This window comes from Scomber japonicus, chromosome 8, assembly GCF_027409825.1.
Source record: "Scomber japonicus isolate fScoJap1 chromosome 8, fScoJap1.pri, whole genome shotgun sequence".
NCBI classification, from domain to species: Eukaryota; Metazoa; Chordata; class Actinopteri; order Scombriformes; family Scombridae; genus Scomber; species Scomber japonicus.
In genome coordinates this window covers 13,372,289-13,389,922 of record NC_070585.1, presented here as the reverse complement: position 1 = coordinate 13,389,922, position 17,634 = coordinate 13,372,289, and the positions used below count along the sequence as shown (strand labels likewise).

Genomic DNA, 17,634 nt, shown 5'->3' with positions numbered 1-17,634 from the left:
AGTGTATTATTCACAGTTGTTCAAAATAGGGGTGGTGGGGTATTTTATTGGACAGCTTTCATCTATCCATGAGGCAGATGCTCAAACACAGTGCCACAAAGAAACACAGTGCAATTCCATTAGCAACAGCTGAAATCTCTAATTTTCGAAGGTTGCCCAAAGGCACCGGAGGACCTAGCAACTAGCCTTAAGACTGTGATCCTGAGCATATCACGCTCCACAGTAAAGATTCACTTTCAGCTGCAAGACCTCTGCTGTTGATTTCCATGGGAGGCAGGAGGCAGCTATTGGCCTCACTCTGTGCACTTGTACATTCTGCTTTGGTAAACCAATTTTGTTAGAGACAGACTGGCCCTCCAGGCACTTCTGCTTCTGAATTAGTCCCAGTTGTGGAATATACACAGAAATATCTCTTTAATATTCCCCTTCCTCTTGAAATTTTTCAATTATCTTCCCCATGTTTGGTAATGAGAAAATGGTTTATCATAAGTTTCATATGTTGGTTTTGTGACACATTATTGTGCAGAGGGGTGATTGTTGCATAGCTCCTCTGTTGCCATAAACATCAAGGTTGTAATTTTCAGTCCGTCTGGAAATTCTTTATTTCAATTGCACCTTTTAAAAAAACTGCTTCTGCTAATCTTTGCTTATGTTGAATTGAACAGTGCAAATAAAGCATAATTTATCCGTCTTAGGCAATGTAGAAAGCAAGCTCTGAAGCGTTCTTGGTTTTGGTTAAATATTTCCAACAAGGAAGGCGTGAACTGGGTAAACAGTTTTAACAGTTCATCAGTTCCCTTATTAAAGCTTTTAATTAGTGTTATTGAAATAGTAAGATCTGTTACATAAAGCTGCCAACACCAACAGCGTTACATGTTTTCTGTTTCAAAATTTGCAAAGCTTTCAGTAGAGACCTGTATAATGCAGTAGAGTCATACACACTGTGCATATTCAGTACTAATAACACCTTCACCACAAATTTACAATCTGTATCTCTGACTAAGGTTCCTCTGGAGGAGAAGTATATTTGACTCTTAATGAAATGGTTGTGTGATTGTTGCCAAGCAACAGTATGCAGTTGTGACAGGAGCACAGTAAATGGCCCTCTTACCTAGCGTGAAGCACTAGATAGGCAATGGTGATGCCTATCAAGTGAAAAATGCATCACCTGTGAACCTTGTAAAGCATAGCATGAGATCTTTCTTCAGTTTTATGAGACAGGATGTTAGTATTTGATGATTTGTAGAGTGTAGAACATGTGTAAATACAGAAAACGATCTTCACTATGAGCTAGACGAGTGATGGTAAGAGAATATCTAATTTTACAATTGAGAAAGTCTATCCTATCGATCCCGTACTGTTGGGATCCTAGTGGGCACTCTTTAAGGAAACTATTTGCTTGTGCTGATATTAAAAATGTGGCTAATTTCTCCCATAAAATGCCCTTAGAGCACATAGCAATGCCCTTAGAGCACATAGAAATGCCCTGACGAAAGATCAAAGACAGACTCATTCACAAAATGTAAGGCAAAATTATAGATGTAGAACGTATTATCCATTGGTGTTCTGGGCTAGAGCTGCTGTGAAGCTAATTTAGCAAAACCAACAGTGTAGTCATCTTTGTTCATCTTTGTTTACACTGACTGAAATATCATTCAGAGAACAACAACTGTCCATTATTTTACTGTTCCATTGCAGCACTGCATGTCCCAGATGTCCGAGCAGGTAGTCACCGAGGTCATGTGGAGGTGGTCCAATGTGCAAGATCAGAACCGTAGCCCCCCTGGTCTCTCTCAACTGGCACACAGAGCAGTGACGGAGCCAGAGACATTGGAGCCCTTGTTATATCACTGTCATTTTCTCTGCTCTGATTCAGAGTGAATGGAATGAAGAGAGGGGTAATGATGTGCGTGGGGCACAGCTAAGCACTATTCAGTTTTAGTGTCCCTAGATTGCCTGGAGATGGGTTAATTCTGAGAGGACGGACCCTGATGAGGTCAATGTTTATCTTTAAAAAAGGTTTACATTGTTATATTGATTGACAATCTTTAAAATAGATTTATAATATTGATGAGATCTTCATTGAGGCAGATGTGTGGTGATAAGGTGCATTCACTGTGCTTCACGCTGCCTGTTTATAGAATATTCACATTATATTCTGCAGTGTTTTTACAGCATGTCTCTGTCATTGCTTGTAACCCCCTTAGAGTCCTTCACACTGGTCTCTCTGAATAACAGTGTTTTTGAGAGACACTGAGATCATCCTTTCTGACTCCTAAATTCAACCTTCATCATGAGTCTATTTGAGATAAGTGCAGTGAAATCTGTTGTACATTTCTGCTTGATTTGGACCACTCCACTATCATTCCTATGCAGGCCTCACAGGCAGCAGGCTGCCGTGTGTTACACAGTCTAGTGCCAGGACTGAACAGCCCAATCAGTTGCCAAACCTGTAGATTAACTACCCCAGCAGAAACATTGGACATCTTTTCCACTTACCAGATGACCTCCAGATGCTAGAGAGCTGTGAAAACTGCGAAAGAGCCCCAATCCTGGTTTGACTACTTCTGGGCCATGGCAGACAGTAACACACCATGGTAATCCTGTTGGTTGGCCGACTCAACCCAGCCTTGGGGAAGGAGGGGCTAGTCTCTGAGTGCTGCTGAGGAAATCTGTACGCCAAGCAGACAGGGCAAAAACTTTCCAAGAAGACAAGAACAAATATTGGCCTGTGTGATTTGAAAACAGAACAGATGTCCCCCCCCCTTTTTTTGTTTGACAAATAAATTACTTCTGTGATCTCCTGCAATCATCTATTTGGGACAGTTGATGAACCCTGTGAGTGAAAGCTGTTGCCAGCCAGAGGCAGAAACAGTCACTCTGACTTGAGATGCAAGACACAACCTAAGCAGGAAGTTCCTATTCAGAGGCCTCCTGCTGCTGTGCTGTCCAGCTTCCACAGTCAACCCAAGGCTCAATATCTCTGTTCTCTTCTTTGTTTACCCCAATAGAGAACACAGTCGGTGGAGTTCTAAAGCCCATTTTAAAGAGGAAAACACAATATTTTGCTGCTGGTATATCTGTTAGCTTGAGCCCTGATTTTCCCTCAATTGCACAATTTTATACACTTTTTCCTGCAATTCAGCTTGACACTTTTAATATTACTGGAAACAGTTCAATTTAGAGTTTTGTGATTTTTGAGCAATGCTTTCCCACACATCATGCATTTGTAATGATGAACCTTACAGTGCATTTGACAGTGAATCCTGTGGAGTGTCCTTGTAAATAACTCATGTGTCAAAATTCTCCTTACTCATAAAAAAGTGGATTTTCTTCTTTATTTTATAAATTGCTTTTTTGCTGTTTGTTGGTTCATTACCATTATCAACTGTCAATCAGCAAAATAGCTTGATAAAAAAGGGATGTGAAGTATTGCTCCAAACTATTGCTACCAGTGGTCAAAACCTCTACAGGGGTACCTTTTAACCAGAATCCAAAAACTGCAAAATCAGTCAGTGCAGTATTATTTCTAGAAATAAAAAGACAAATTATTAAAAATCATTCTTCCGGTTTCAGTTCTGAAGGCTACATACTGACATTCTCATTGCTTTCAAAGGCTTTGAATGAGTCTGAAATCAGCAGTGATGCATATGGTGGAGCAAATGACTTTTAAGCATGTGAGGCGAAACAAACTTAAAGCCTGGTGATTGTTTTTGTAAGATGTTGGTGCAGTGTAGTCTTTGTTCACATAATATTGGGAATAAATGGTTCATTAGGACTCCAGAATGGAGGCAAGTTACCCCAGTGTGTGTTACCTTAGGTTGCTTTCATACTCAGAACCCTGTGGTGTCTGTTCAACATGTCTCTTTCCATTATCAGGCTGTAGACAGACAGAAAGACTACTTGGCTTGCCTTTTATTTGGATATTTTTTTGTTTTGTTTTGTTGTTGTTTTTTTTATTTTGGGAACAGCTGAAGCGCAGTGTGAGTTTTGGCTGTCCTTTACTGCAGGATTACAGCCTCCTTAACCTTTCAGCTGCATTCTCCATCATTCTCTCTTATGTGTCCCTCCCAAGCTGTTCCTTAACCTCTACACTGGGAGACAGATTGAGAGAGATGGAGATAGACAGACACACAGAGAGAAAGAGAGAGAGAGAGAGAGAGAGAGAGAGCAGACAGGACAGGACAGGAGGAAAGACAGGAGGAAAGACAGATCCAGGCCCTCTGAAAGAGAAAAATGGCCGCCTGAGGATTAGAGACTGGATATAACTGCTCTAAATTGTCAAGGCTGCAACATTTCACATTTCACTAAGTCCCTTTCCACATTCTGACCTTTCTGATATTTAACTCCAAGGCCAATCTATTGTCAGCGAACCTTTTTCCAGCAAAGGAAAGGCAGTTAACATTCAGCCCTTCCACAATGTATTGAGTGAATTGTGGATTCAGTCAAGAAGTCTCTGGAGTCCGAGAGCACTCTATATCTGTGTGTTTGTGTGTTTGTGTGTGTGTGAGTGTCTGTGTGTGTGTGTGTGTGTGTGTGTGTGTGTGTGTGTGTGTGTGTGTGTGTGTGTGTGTGTGTGTGTGTGTGTGTGTGTGCATGCATGGGTTTCTATCATGTATACCAAGCTCTAGAGTGTCTTTTGTCTTCAATCCATCCTGTTACGATGATAAATTTCAGTACCCTTCATCTAACAAGTAAGCCCATCAAATATGTTTTCTTTTAATCTGATTTGATAAATGCGACAGGTTTCTATTTTGCTTGTCAAGGAACATGAATAATAGCTGTTGTTCTAGAGATGACGCCTGTTTCCAAGCGATGCAAATGTCGACTCCTGGAGGCTGGCCGTACAAAGAAACTCTTCAATTTATTTTAGTTTTCCTTTAATGTCACACTCTTTTCACTGTGGCATCACTTTAAAAGATTGAAGGTCAAATATAGGCTCTCTTGCTGAGTCACTGCAGATGTCACATGTTTGCAGTTCCTATTATAGATCCGGCATTTGACAAACTCAGGCTCGCAGACAACACGATTCAAAGTGACAGAGCTTCCCTGTTGACACCTGCCATCCAATCTATGCCTGTCTGAAGCACTATCACTCAATAACCTCACTGTTTTACCATGTCAACAACACAGCGAATGCTAGAATAACAGTAAATGCTAACAGGCCATAAAGAAAGCTGTTGAACCAGGTGAAACCTCTTTGTTTGGGTGCTAGCTGTTGGTCCTACTTAATAGAGACATGAAGCATGAAAAGTCAATGGCAGTCACTTCCTACACAAAGAAGATGCTCCTAGCTGGCCTGATGTTACTATGACACTTGCTGTATCTGCCAAACAATAGACTACGGTCATATTCATTATCACTGGTTACTTCGACAACCTAGATTATATACTGATACTTAATGGATATGATATGATAATGGATTCATAAAGGATTTCATATATTTCAATTAGCCAGTGTGAAGTATGTGGCCTCTCAGACTTGTTACACCTTTCATTGTATATCCGGTGGCTTATGGAAGTTAAAAGTCTGCCGCCCAGTGACGCATCTAGGTCGTAGTGATATGATTATGTTTGGATGTCTAAAGCCCATACAACAGCAAATACAGACTGACACGTTCATTACAGCCCATAGCACAAAAAAGATGGACGTACTGAACAAGGTCATTGTGCCGACCGTGGAATTAACCAATTCAAAAGACTCCTCCACTTAAGAGCACGTATGTACTCAGTAAATGTCATGACCCTCAATCTATTATATTATGCAATGTATTGCAACTCTCAATTAACAATGGATGAGATATTCTAACACAGCCAACCATTCATTTAAATAGAAGTTATTTAACAAGCGCCTTTTACCAAAGAGGTTGTTTTTTTAAGATGTGTCTTTGGGCTTTTTTTTTGTTGCCTTTATTTACAGCTGACAGTGCAGAAGCAGACAGGATACAACAAGGAGAGAGAGGTGCATGATATATGCAACAATGGTCCTCAGGTGGACTCAAACCAGAAATGTTGCAGACACACAACAGAACTATACAGCTACCATGGCGCTCCGCCAAAGTGCTTTATATTGTTATTACTTTTGTGTCCACAATGTAGGTGCATTACAGTGTCTTTCACTGACTCCACCTGACTGACACAAAAATATTATCTTGATAAGACTCTTGGTGGGTTTTAACCATAAATGGGGTCTGTGCCTGAGGGCAACATGTGACTTAGTTCCACCATGACAAAAACACGGTGTCTCACTAAAATTAACAAACAGAATAGACCTATTTCTGGCAGCTTGGAACCAAGAATATCACCAGGAAAAAATGTTACTGATGAAGGATGGAAAAAATCCAATCAATGATAATCACACCATTAGATTATGATATTAATTAGTATTCTTGTTACTTATTTGTTGTGGAAATGTTCTAGTGATGGCATTAGTGGGGATGTTCATCACCAAAAACATTTTGTAATGTTAATAATAGCAAAGATTCTGGATTTTGAAGGCTTTACTATTGAATTGATTGACTGACACACTAAATGACATTGCTATCCTCAGGCTCTGCTGTAGCAGGCAAGACCAAATTGCAGTAAATGGATATCAAACTCTAACCAATTCAGAATACTACTGTGTAAGTTATCTGTACATGGTGCACAGGCGCCCTAGGGGGCTCAATTTTCAAACTTACATGTAGCACAAGGACAACATTACCTACTGTTTAGAGGAAAGAGACAAGCTGCACACATCAGTGAGTGTACATGATACACGCAATCTTGTGATTTATTCAAATCCTATCTCCTCTAGGGAAGTTGGAATCATGCACTTGCAGTTTAAAACCTCTTCTTTCAGCAATTTTCTGCATCCCAGTTTTTGTTATTCAGCTAGTGAGTAACTACTTGTATGGTATGTTGTTGTCATTTTATTGTTGATAGGTGCAAATCCTATTGAATTTAATTTAATAAATAGAGAGACTAGAAAGTCACTAAAACCCTGTTAAAAAAGTTATAATTAATACAATTAAAATTGCACAATCTACTGTAGTTGTTTTTCAGCAATGCTTTCAGTTAATAATGTTGTTAACTAAACAGGATTGGCCTCAGAACGTTGTCCTGATAAATCTACAAACAAATCTAATCTACCAATCTACAAACAAAAGGTTTCTCTGAAAATGCCAGTGGTGTATGACTCTGCCCCAAATATGTGTGTTTCAAAGCTTCCCTCTGCAAGGTGATGTGATGATGGTTTTTTTTAGTTTTTTAGTGCCTTTTTTCAATTAGATTTGTATTCCATTACAATATGTATTTTTTCTGTTATTGTATGGTGTATTAAAAAGAAATGCCTAATGGAGATTGTGTATTTACATTAACATTGCTATTATTCATATGTGGTGTCAATTACTGCTGTGGCTTTTTATTGAACTGCCTCTTTACCCATATCTGTGTTGCCAAACATGCTATTTTGAATTTCCCTGTGCCTCTCTATGTCTCTTCCTGCTTCATTAATAGGGGCCCATGCAAAAAAACAGGGCGAGGATTTATCGGATAACGACGGTGATGAAGATGAAGGTATTTCCATGGTGAACAAAGATGGTGCATGATTTCTTCTGAAAAACGTCACTCTTTTATGATCATTTATGCTTTTTTTTATCTTTGTTTTTACTTCTAATTGCAAATGCAATCATCAAGCACCCCTGTCTCATTACAGTCTGTAGAGATTGAACAAATGTCAGTGTATGTGTGAGATAATGTGAGGTCTCCTGTTCCTAAGCATCTGAATTCAACTGATGAGTAGAGTGTTTGGCTTCAGAGTCAGGTGAGATCTAGTCACTGTCTAGATAACCAAGCCCAGGTCGAGATATTTTAATATCTCACATAGCGACTGGAGCAACTGTTATTGTAAGGGCAGCAGCAGTGGTGAGAGCCCCTTCTTAAGGTGTGGCTAGCAGCTGTATTTGTGGCGATAATGGCAGAGGGAAAGTGAAGCAGCAGTGTAATATCAGACTGTTCACCAGGTCTGCCAGCAGATTTAGATGAGGAGCGGCAGTTCAGGAGTGCTGCTGGAGAGGATTAGAGGCAAGAGGTGTAGAAAATGGGAAGTTGCTGCTCAGCAATCGCATTGTTCACTTTCCATATTTATCTTGGGATATTCCTGGCTCTGGGTGGATCTCTGCCGAGATTAGAATGAGAGACGATTCTTGTGCTGCAACAGAAACGGCTTAAGTCTCTGAATCTAAATCAAACCCCTTGATATCGCCCCGCCCTTGTCTTCATTTGCCACTATAGCACAGGTGATGCAAGCATGATGTTGGGTATCAAGTTAAAGCTGTTGATTTATACTGCATTTGTTTGCCATGAACAGACTGGATTTTTGCACATTGTGTGTATATTATCTGAACACAGTTTAACTGTATGTCTGGAGTGTGGTTGTTTTGGACCTCAACACATGTTTAGGGCATATGGACTTTCTACTTGGCGAGAAATTGAGACACTTAGTTGCAATATCCTTTCACATATACATCACTCTTTTTTTATGTTGGCACTATGAATGCTGATTTTGCTGTGGGTCCTGCATTGGGTTTTAAACCCAGCTGAGGCTTGCTGGCCAGGGATCTCTCCAGATGTTGAAGGGTTTGTAGTGAAGCGCCTTCCTATATGCCAGTGGGCTCTCCTCTCAAAAAGAAGCCTCATGCTGGCCTTGATCACAGAACAGGAAGCGTTGCCATGGCACCACTTTGACACACAGGTGTTTCCTCATTCAAGCCCAGGGCAAGCTGTTGCAACTGAAACCAAATTGCCTTCAGTCTGAGGCTTGACTGTGTGTATACGTGTGTGCGTGTGGATGTTTGCCTTCCTTCAAGCGAGCCCACATGCGTCAGTGTATGTAACCCTAAGTCCGTTCAAAATTGCTGACAAGTGCCGATCCCTTTGTCTGGCAAGTCTTTGCATGCATACACAGTGGCTTGGTCTCCAAGCTGTTGTGCAAGACTAGCCTCACTGAAAATGTGACAAGTCTATTCTTTACAGAGCGCAACTAATACTATTTACAGAGCATCACCGTAGAAGCACAATACGGTCCCCGCAGAATCTCTGCTACAGCACTGTAACTAATGTGTGACAGAGTTGGCCATCAATCCCTAAACATGATCCAGAAGATTTTCATTGTTCTGGCGGATGTGTCTGTTTTTTTTTGAAGTGTCGTAGCTTGACACATGAAACCTGTGTTCAGAGACTCCCTTCTGTTCTTCTATATTCCCTCCAAAGAGAACAGTTACCTCTGTGAATAAAAAAAGTTTCCTCACTGAAGGATGTTTGAGTATACAGCACAAACCACAAAGTCCTTGTAAACTGTCTTGCATACTACCGCTCTCACAAGTGGCTGCACTACTATTGCAGATAATTGCCTACAATAAATGCGCTGCATATATTACCAATGAAAATCAAACAGTTGTATTCAAGTTAAAGGGCAAGTAGAATCAGAAAACAAGCAGAACTCCCACTCTCTCACTCTTTAAGTGATGCACCTCTCATCCACATATTCTCATTCATTCCTGGGAGCTGCTGTCTTGTCTGGCTTCTCTGTCTAACCCCCTCCATCTCTCAGTCTGTTCATCCCAGCATTACCATGCTGTCTCAGTTGGCATTCTGTCTATCCTGGGCTAATTCCTCCCCTCCCTCCACTATATTTGAGCTGCCCTCCTCCCTGTTATAACCCTCTAGACACGCTCCTAACTTCTAATTCAAATATATTGTACTGGAACAATAAAGAGTTTCTCACATTACTAAAGAGATGAAAGCAACATATGCAATGGAATAGTAATACATAAATTTACAATAAAAAGATTGTGAAACAGCCAATAAAAACATTCAGCTGAGACGAGCAGATGAGTTAAATGAAATATATAATATAATGACATTTATATACGCACTATATATTTATCTGTCCACTGAGCCTCTCCCTCTTAGCCTTTCTGTCTGTTTATCTCTTCCTGCGTCTTTCCATCTGTCCCTTTGTGTGACCGCCTGTCTGTCGGAGCAACAGTCAGCCCCCTGGCTTTCCCCAAACTCTATTCAAATTCTATGCCTCACTCCCTCCAGCAACACAAGTGTGTGGGCCAAGTTACTGTGATTTACACCGTCCCACAATCAAGACTCAATTTTACAGAGGCTGTTATAGCACTGTATAAGGGAGTGCAAGCTTTCAATCAACTACCTGCTGTTGTTAGATAAAGGTGGGCATGTAAATAGAGGAAGTGAGGCTGTGTAGGAGCTAAATCTCCCAGGTGGAACATGGCAGCAGTGCTGAGGTACTGTGCCCAGTGTTAGGCAGAGTGAAGCAGCCGTCCCCACTCCACCACTAGAGTGTCTCGCACCAATGCTACCTCGGCCCTCTCCCACTGATGAAAAATAAGTGTGTGTGTTTGTGTGTGTGTGTTTGTCTGTCTGTCGTTTGGCACTCTGAGACTCCAGCTCTAATCAGGAGGAATGCTTCCACCCTGCAAGAGTGTGCACACACCCAGACATGTACACTCACGTCCATTAAATCAGTGAAGCGTACACACATGCACATACACATAAACAATGCTTGCTTCCAAGCTTTAGAAGCAGGCAGTGAAGAAGACTATACACACACACACTCTCACACATATACCACAACCCCCGCAGAAGCTCTCCATCGTTGCTGTGCCAGGGAGCAGAGCTGAGCTCCACCTGCCTGGGTATTACCATTAATTCCATTGCACAGGCCTGACTGGATCCCCATCCAGCAAAGCCCTCAGCTCAGCTCAGCCAGCCTGGAGAGTGGTGAATCGACAGTGGGGGCAATTCACACACCATTCTCCCCATTCTGCCACTATCCTATTCTCTCTGATGTTGCAGGGATGAGGAATCATGCCCCTTGAAGCCCATTTATGCAGAGATATTTGGAATGCTGCTTCTTAGCTTCCTTCCAAGATAAGCATTGCTGCTAATGGCTGATCCACAAGGGCATCATTTGAGCCATTTCAAAGGATCGGAGAACCAGACTGTTACTGTGATCTTTTCTTTTTCTTTTCTTTTTTCGTTTGTCCTTTACTCTTGAGTGGCACAGAATAATTGGCACGGCAAAAACATGCAAAAATATTCTGCTTTTGAAAAGAATGGAACAAGAGTGGAGATAGGCTTTGAATTAGTTCAGTGAGGCACTTTGACTCTATCCTTATGCAATGCCACTGAACGGCTGTTTGCTATGTGCAATTTTGAAATGTGTTTATTGTTGTGCCGTCATCAACCCTTCAGTGAGTTTGTACAGTATAACCACGGCTTTTGTGGCTTGTACCAAGGACAAGCGGACTTTCCTGAAAGACAAAAGGGTTGGTCTTCTATCATTCTGTGAGTCTTAGGGATGACAGCACCTCAACAGCTTCTTCCTCTTTTCTAGATCCAGGCCAGATGTAGGGGGCTTTGGCTAATAGCCTTGTAGGCTTCTCACTGTGTCTTCCCTTTTATTTTCCTCAGCCTGCATCTGTCCATGTCTCTGTTTTCTTTCTATCCTTTTACATATACATGCCGCACACTGTCTGCCCTGTTGCCAACATCATATTTAACGCACAAACACACCAGCCAGCCAGGGAGCAAGAGGTCACCTTCACACAAAGGTCATTCCTCACATTACATTTACTGTAGCGATGTCAGAATTCATAATATAGGCAAACACGTCTCCCTTTCATATACGCAATGCCAAGGTTGCCTTTAGATACATACGACACACTTCAGTTACTCTCAGAAATGTCAAGTGTTGTAGGGAACACCGTGATTTTGACATACTGCAACTATAAGGTGCTCCTTTTTTCTGCCCACCACATCACTCCTGATGATGTGCAGGCTCTGAAAGTCAACTGGCTTAAAATAGCAACAGCTATGCAACAGCTTTTTTTTTTTTTTTTTTTTTTTTACCCCTGTGGTCCTCCTTCTACTGTCTTCTCTGAGTCAAAAATAGAAAATGTGTTACTGTGTGTTCCTTCACTTTAGCCTTTATCCCTCCCAGGCCTAGTCACACACAGTGCTATTTCATTTGATTCTGCATAAAGGGAATATTAAGCAGACATTCAGTGACATTCAGAATACTGTCAGCAACTTGTACAGCCGCACAAGCAGCTGTTTAATTTGGGGTAATTACGTTGCCTGTTTTGTCAAGCAGCTCCCCAGATAAACTATATGCCGTTCTTAAATGTGAACATGACCAGTAATGGACTTGTCATGAGTGAAGCGTGAAGCTCGGCCTGACAAGAGCACTACAGTAGGGTGCATGTCATGTCCTGCCACATCAGGACATTGTCACCCGTCCCCCCCCCACCTCAGACCTCACTGATAGCCGCTGACAGCCACCATGTTTCACCAAGTGTTGACACAGTGAATGCCATCGACACTCATCTCCACTCGCTTTTGTCCCGTCCCACTCCGGAGTGTCAAGTCCGGTTCTGGGGCGCTTAACGTCAGACATATGACTGACTGTTCTCAATGGACTGAGAGGCAAAGGACAAAGGTACGGGCTTACAGTTGCTGAGCAAAAGAGAGAAAATAAGATAGAGGAGGAAGGAAGGAGTCCTCTCAGCCCTCCTGGTGAGTTTCACTTGCAGCAGCAACACTTACAGGCTCGGCTCAGGACTGAGTTATGCCTCCCACTGACACTCCAATCAGTCTAGAGCTACTGTGATGCACCTGTGAGAGGTTATGCTCCTCGGGTCCTGCTAAAATCCATCCTCTGGGATGTATTTGTTTTTGGGACCATCCTCAACCCTTCTGTCTAGGAGTGAAGTACAGCAAACTTTAAACTATTTGATTATTTATTGAAATATCTTTTCTCTACTTTCTACTGTTTTAATAAGATACTGAGAGTATATGTGACTGTACAGTAGATGATGCATGATCTCACTTGTGTGGTTGAGAGGAATGTGAGAAACTATCTGTTATTCAAATGATGTTTCTGTTCAGCTCACTTTTCATCACACATCAGCTGTCATCAACATTTCTGTCATGAACCGATTTTTTTTTTGTTCTTCTCCAGATCATAAGTTTATTTGTATTTTTTAATTGTATCTCATTATGCATGGAGTTCTATTGCAAATGTATTGCTGCGTGCATTAATGAACATATCTGTTTCTTTTCTAGCACAGAGCTCTGTGCTACATTTTGGACCTTGTGATGCTACTGTATGGATATATGTGTTGATGTAATAATGTGTTTGCCCTGGAGAACTAGTGAATCACTAAGCAGCTTTCTCAAGGTAGCCAGTTAGTCACCTGTTTCACCCAGATTAAACTGTCCACAGCAACTGTTAAAGCTCTGATCTGATTGGTTAAAACAGAGCTACTCACATCATTAGCTCCCAGTCATACCATGCTGCAGCCAAGATGTGGATTTAACCAGAAAGCATTATTATTTTTCACTGTAAGCCAAACTCCAATTGGGATCTGTCGCATGTATATTTTCCTCTGACACAAATCACTGTCAGAGAGTACTGTATATCACATCTGTGTGACACTTCCCACATCGGATCAAGTCAATAAATAGATTAGAACAAGTGGAGCTTCACTGTCTTGAATCACACTCCCAAAGGGATTTAACTGTCGTCATGGAGACATGATGTGAATCAACAAAAGAGGTGACTGATAACATTGACATGACTAATCTCTTTTTCTTATTTCTGCCCCCTGTTCCTTCTTCCTCTTTGCCATTCTTTTTGTATCTGTGGCCCATTTGTTTGAGTAGCTTGTGTAGGATATCGTTTTGCTGTTCTCCCCCCACCCCTACCCCTCCTCTACCCCCCCCCCCCCCCCCACCCCCTTTCCCCTCTCTGACTGTACCTTTTCATGCTTCCTCACCCCATGCATCCCCTCCTCCTCTTGTCTAAGATAAGTGTGTGCATAGAGAAGTGTCAACTATAAATCACATTTCACTGTGTAGCCTTCTCAGATACCAGCAAGATAAAGAACGCCATAAATAAGGCCACATCATATACAAGTTATTGCTTTGCTTTTAAATGTAACAGGGCCATGAATAACCAAGGGAATAATAAAAAAAAAATAAAAAAAATTGTGAATCCAGGCTGAGCTCTACTATAGGAGTTAAAGAAAAACCGTGTCGCTACAAAATGCATTTAAGTAGTTGTCCTCGGTGTTGAGCATGCTAATGTGATGGGGTGCATAACGACGAGCAGTGCCTGCAGATGGATGCAGATTGGGCTGTGCAGGATGTGGTCTGCGATTAGCTGTTCTTGAGGATTTTGAATTTTGGCTCTCAGTCTCCATAGCAACCAGAATACAATACCACCCTTTTAAATCTGAGCCCTTTGCTTTCTTTCTTTCTGTTTCATTCTTTTTTTCTTCCTTTTTTTCCATCTTTATTCATTTCTCTCCTTTTCTCGCTCTTTTGTTTTTTTCCCCTCCTTCCTTCCTTCCTTCCTTCCTACCTTCCTACCTTCCTTCCCTCCTTCCTTCCTTCCTTCCTTCCTTCTATCTTACTCACTCTTTGCTCTCCCACCCCCTTCTCATTCACACCACTCTCAGGGCTTAGGAGGAAAAAACATGCAGGGAGTTGGACAGAGATGGGGGGTGGGGGGGGGGGGGGGGTGAGGCGGGAGAGAGACAGGGGAGAGTCTGTGAGTGAAAGCGATACAAAGTGAGGGAGGGGAAGGCGAGAAGCTACACAGAAAGCGGGGTTGGGGAGGGTGGATGGGAGCAGGAGTGAAAATGAGAGAGAGTTTCTTGTCTTGTCTCTCAGCTCTAGCTAGCCAGTCAGTAATTCAGTCTATTCCTCAGACAGAGGCTTTTTTCTTCCCTCTACCTCTGGATGCGCTTTATCTGGCTGGAGTGTTGCTACAGCTGGGTATCAAGCCCTGGTTCAGGAATAAAATAAACAACATTTTACCAAAACTGAAGCACAAACTTAACTGCCTGCAATGCCAAGCAGGACTGTGCAAATACATTGTTGCACAGAGATAGGCCTGTGTAAAAAGGAGGTGCATGGTAGTATTGTGTAATTAGCTGGTACGTTTTCCCTATCACTGTCAAGCCAGATTAGCCTCCTCCCTGGTTAGGAGATGTGTCAGAGTACCTCTCTCTTTATTCTCCCTAATGGCTTCCTGCGTGTCTATATTGGGAAGTGGGTCTGCCTCCTGGAAGGCAACACAAAACCAAATACAACCCTAATAGTTTCATTTCTAGGTAAATGACAAGTCACATTTTCAGCTGAGATGGCCAATTACTGTGATAGAGTTGAACTCGACATAATGAGTGGACATTAATTTGTTTCTCATGGAACAGATACGATAGAATATTGCCTCCATTTCCATTAGTAGGCCAGCAGACTGTATCCTTGCAGCTGGTATCTGGGAGGTGAGCGTCAGCTTGTCTGTATGTTGGCCACCATGTGCTATATCTGCTGTATCTGAATCTGAGCTGACCCATGATCGGAGTGGGCGGACGACAATGTGAATGTGTTAATGATGGCCGCTCTTGCAGACATACGAGATACTGGGGCCAAGCCTGTGATGGTCTACATCCATGGAGGATCCTACATGGAGGGGACGGGCAACATGATCGATGGGAGCGTCCTGGCCAGCTACGGAAATGTCATCGTTATCACTCTCAACTACCGCGTCGGAGTCCTTGGTAAGCATCTTTGTCTTCTTTTTTTTTTTCTTTCTCCTTCAAGGACATTTTTCTGGGGCATCTTTGTAGGGCAGCTAGGTGTAATGAGCACTGCTGATTGCCACATACACTTGAAATAAGGCGAAGAGTAATGCTGCACTGTAAATACACACTGGTTCCTGTGCTTGTTGTTGATGCTGGCACTCATGTATCAAAATCACAGTAATTGAAAGTGCTGAATGTGGGTTAGTTTGTTGTGACTGGGGTTTGGAATAAATTAAGAAATTATTGTAATAAGGTGGGGGGGGGGGAGGGGGGGAACGATGAGATGCTGGAGAGACAGAGACGATGAGAAGAGTGCTGGAGAGAACGAGGGGTTCTCTCTCTGAGTTGCCGTTGGTTGCAGATTGACTCACACAGCTGAATCCTCTTTCAGACACGTGTGTGAGTGTGAGAGAGAGAAGAGAAAGAGAGAGAAAGAAAGAGAGGGAGAGAGAGCTCCATGGAAACAGCTGCAGCAATACAAAATGGAGTTTGTTAGCACACTACCAGAGCTTTGTACCTATTCCATCCATCTCTCTGACACAGCTGATTTCCCTCCTCACACATTTATTTTGCATTTAGAGTGGTTGTGTGCTGACTACAAAAACTTTGAATATAAAATGAAATTTCCAAGTTGTTTGCATTTGTTGAAAATATTACCTGTTAACATTAAGGATGATGCAGGTGTTATTCTTTATGTTTCTTATTGTCAACCAGTCTGTCCGTCAACTTTGTCTGCAGAAATCTGGCTGCAGCTGTATGTATGAATCTTTAAAAGCAGGGTCACAAAAAACTCAAGTCATTTTGTAAAAGCCAGGAAAAATGGGAATTGTAGTTTTCAACAAATGTTATTCAAAGAGAGGTACATATTGCATTTGTTGGAGACAGTACACCAGTGGATTAAAGCAAGCCTATTTGATGAAGAGCAAACACTGTGGTCGCAAGAAGGAATTGAGGAATAATATTAAAAGCAAACCTGTAGCGTTAAGTCAAACTACTGACTCAGAAATAGGTACACAGCAATATCTATATTCAAAGCAATAAAGGAGCATGTCATACAGTCCAACAGTGTGCCTCGCTGATATGTTTTTAATGGTTTTTCAACTGACATGGAGGCCTATGTCACAGCAGATAGAAAGTATCTATGGTAATCAACCTGTGAGATGGCGACCTCCTGAGGCTCACTTGATAAATCTGAGAGGTCACAGTAGGGCTGGGTGATAAAACGATAACGATACATATCGCAAAATAACTTTTCCTCAATAGAAATATGAGACACGGGTGATACAATTTCGATAGACATAAGAATAATTAAGTAGCGCCGCACCGAACCAATCATGCTGGAATAGAGCCAGTCAAGTCAGGTTGAAGCACACGGCACACGTGCTATTGTTTGGGTAGAAAGGAAGGGTCCGAGAAAAGACAGCACACACACACATCCCCCCTCTGATTAACTGGGTTGTAATCAAAACAATGATGACTTGGGCGAGTTTGAAGGTGGCCTTCACCAATTGGACAAATAGGCATTATAATAATAATGATAATAATGATGATACGTTTGTAGAGGTGAAAGGGAAACATGTCTGTGTCACTTGCAACCTGTGCACCGGACAAAAGACCCTCTCCACGTCAGCAGCAAGTAATTCAAACCTAATGAAACATCCAACACAAAAAAGTAACGTAATGAATTACTTTGACATTGATGTAACTCAGTTACTAACTCAGTTACTTTTTGGTAGAAGTAATGAGTAACTATAAGTCATTGCCCAACACTGCCTGTTTATACAACTGTTTCATCTGTCATGATCAACTTCTGACAGAAAATAAATAATATTTAAATCATAAATAACCTTCTGATGTCTTCACAACTCACGAGTAACGGAACATTTAAGCTTGACAAAAATAGTAATTTGATTTATATCGTGATATATATCGATATCGACTGATATGAAAAAAATTATTGTATCAGGATTTTT

At 41.7% G+C, this 17,634-nt stretch overlaps 1 protein-coding gene across 7 annotated transcripts in view; it reads left to right on the top strand.

The window, feature by feature from the left end:
- nlgn3a (neuroligin 3a) overlaps positions 1–17,634 on the top strand; it is a 90,478-nt gene that overhangs the window by 1,961 nt on the left and 70,883 nt on the right. For 3 of the 7 annotated variants that reach the window (XM_053323246.1, XM_053323248.1, XM_053323245.1), the window contains 2 exons: positions 7,497–7,556; positions 15,488–15,637. In XM_053323246.1, coding sequence (XP_053179221.1) covers positions 7,497–7,556; positions 15,488–15,637 — 210 coding nt within the window. Of the gene's footprint in view, positions 1–1,722; positions 1,743–7,496; positions 7,557–15,487; positions 15,638–17,634 lie in introns of all 7 variants that reach the window. The other 4 variants (XM_053323247.1, XM_053323251.1, XM_053323249.1 and 1 more) reach the window with 2 other exon arrangements.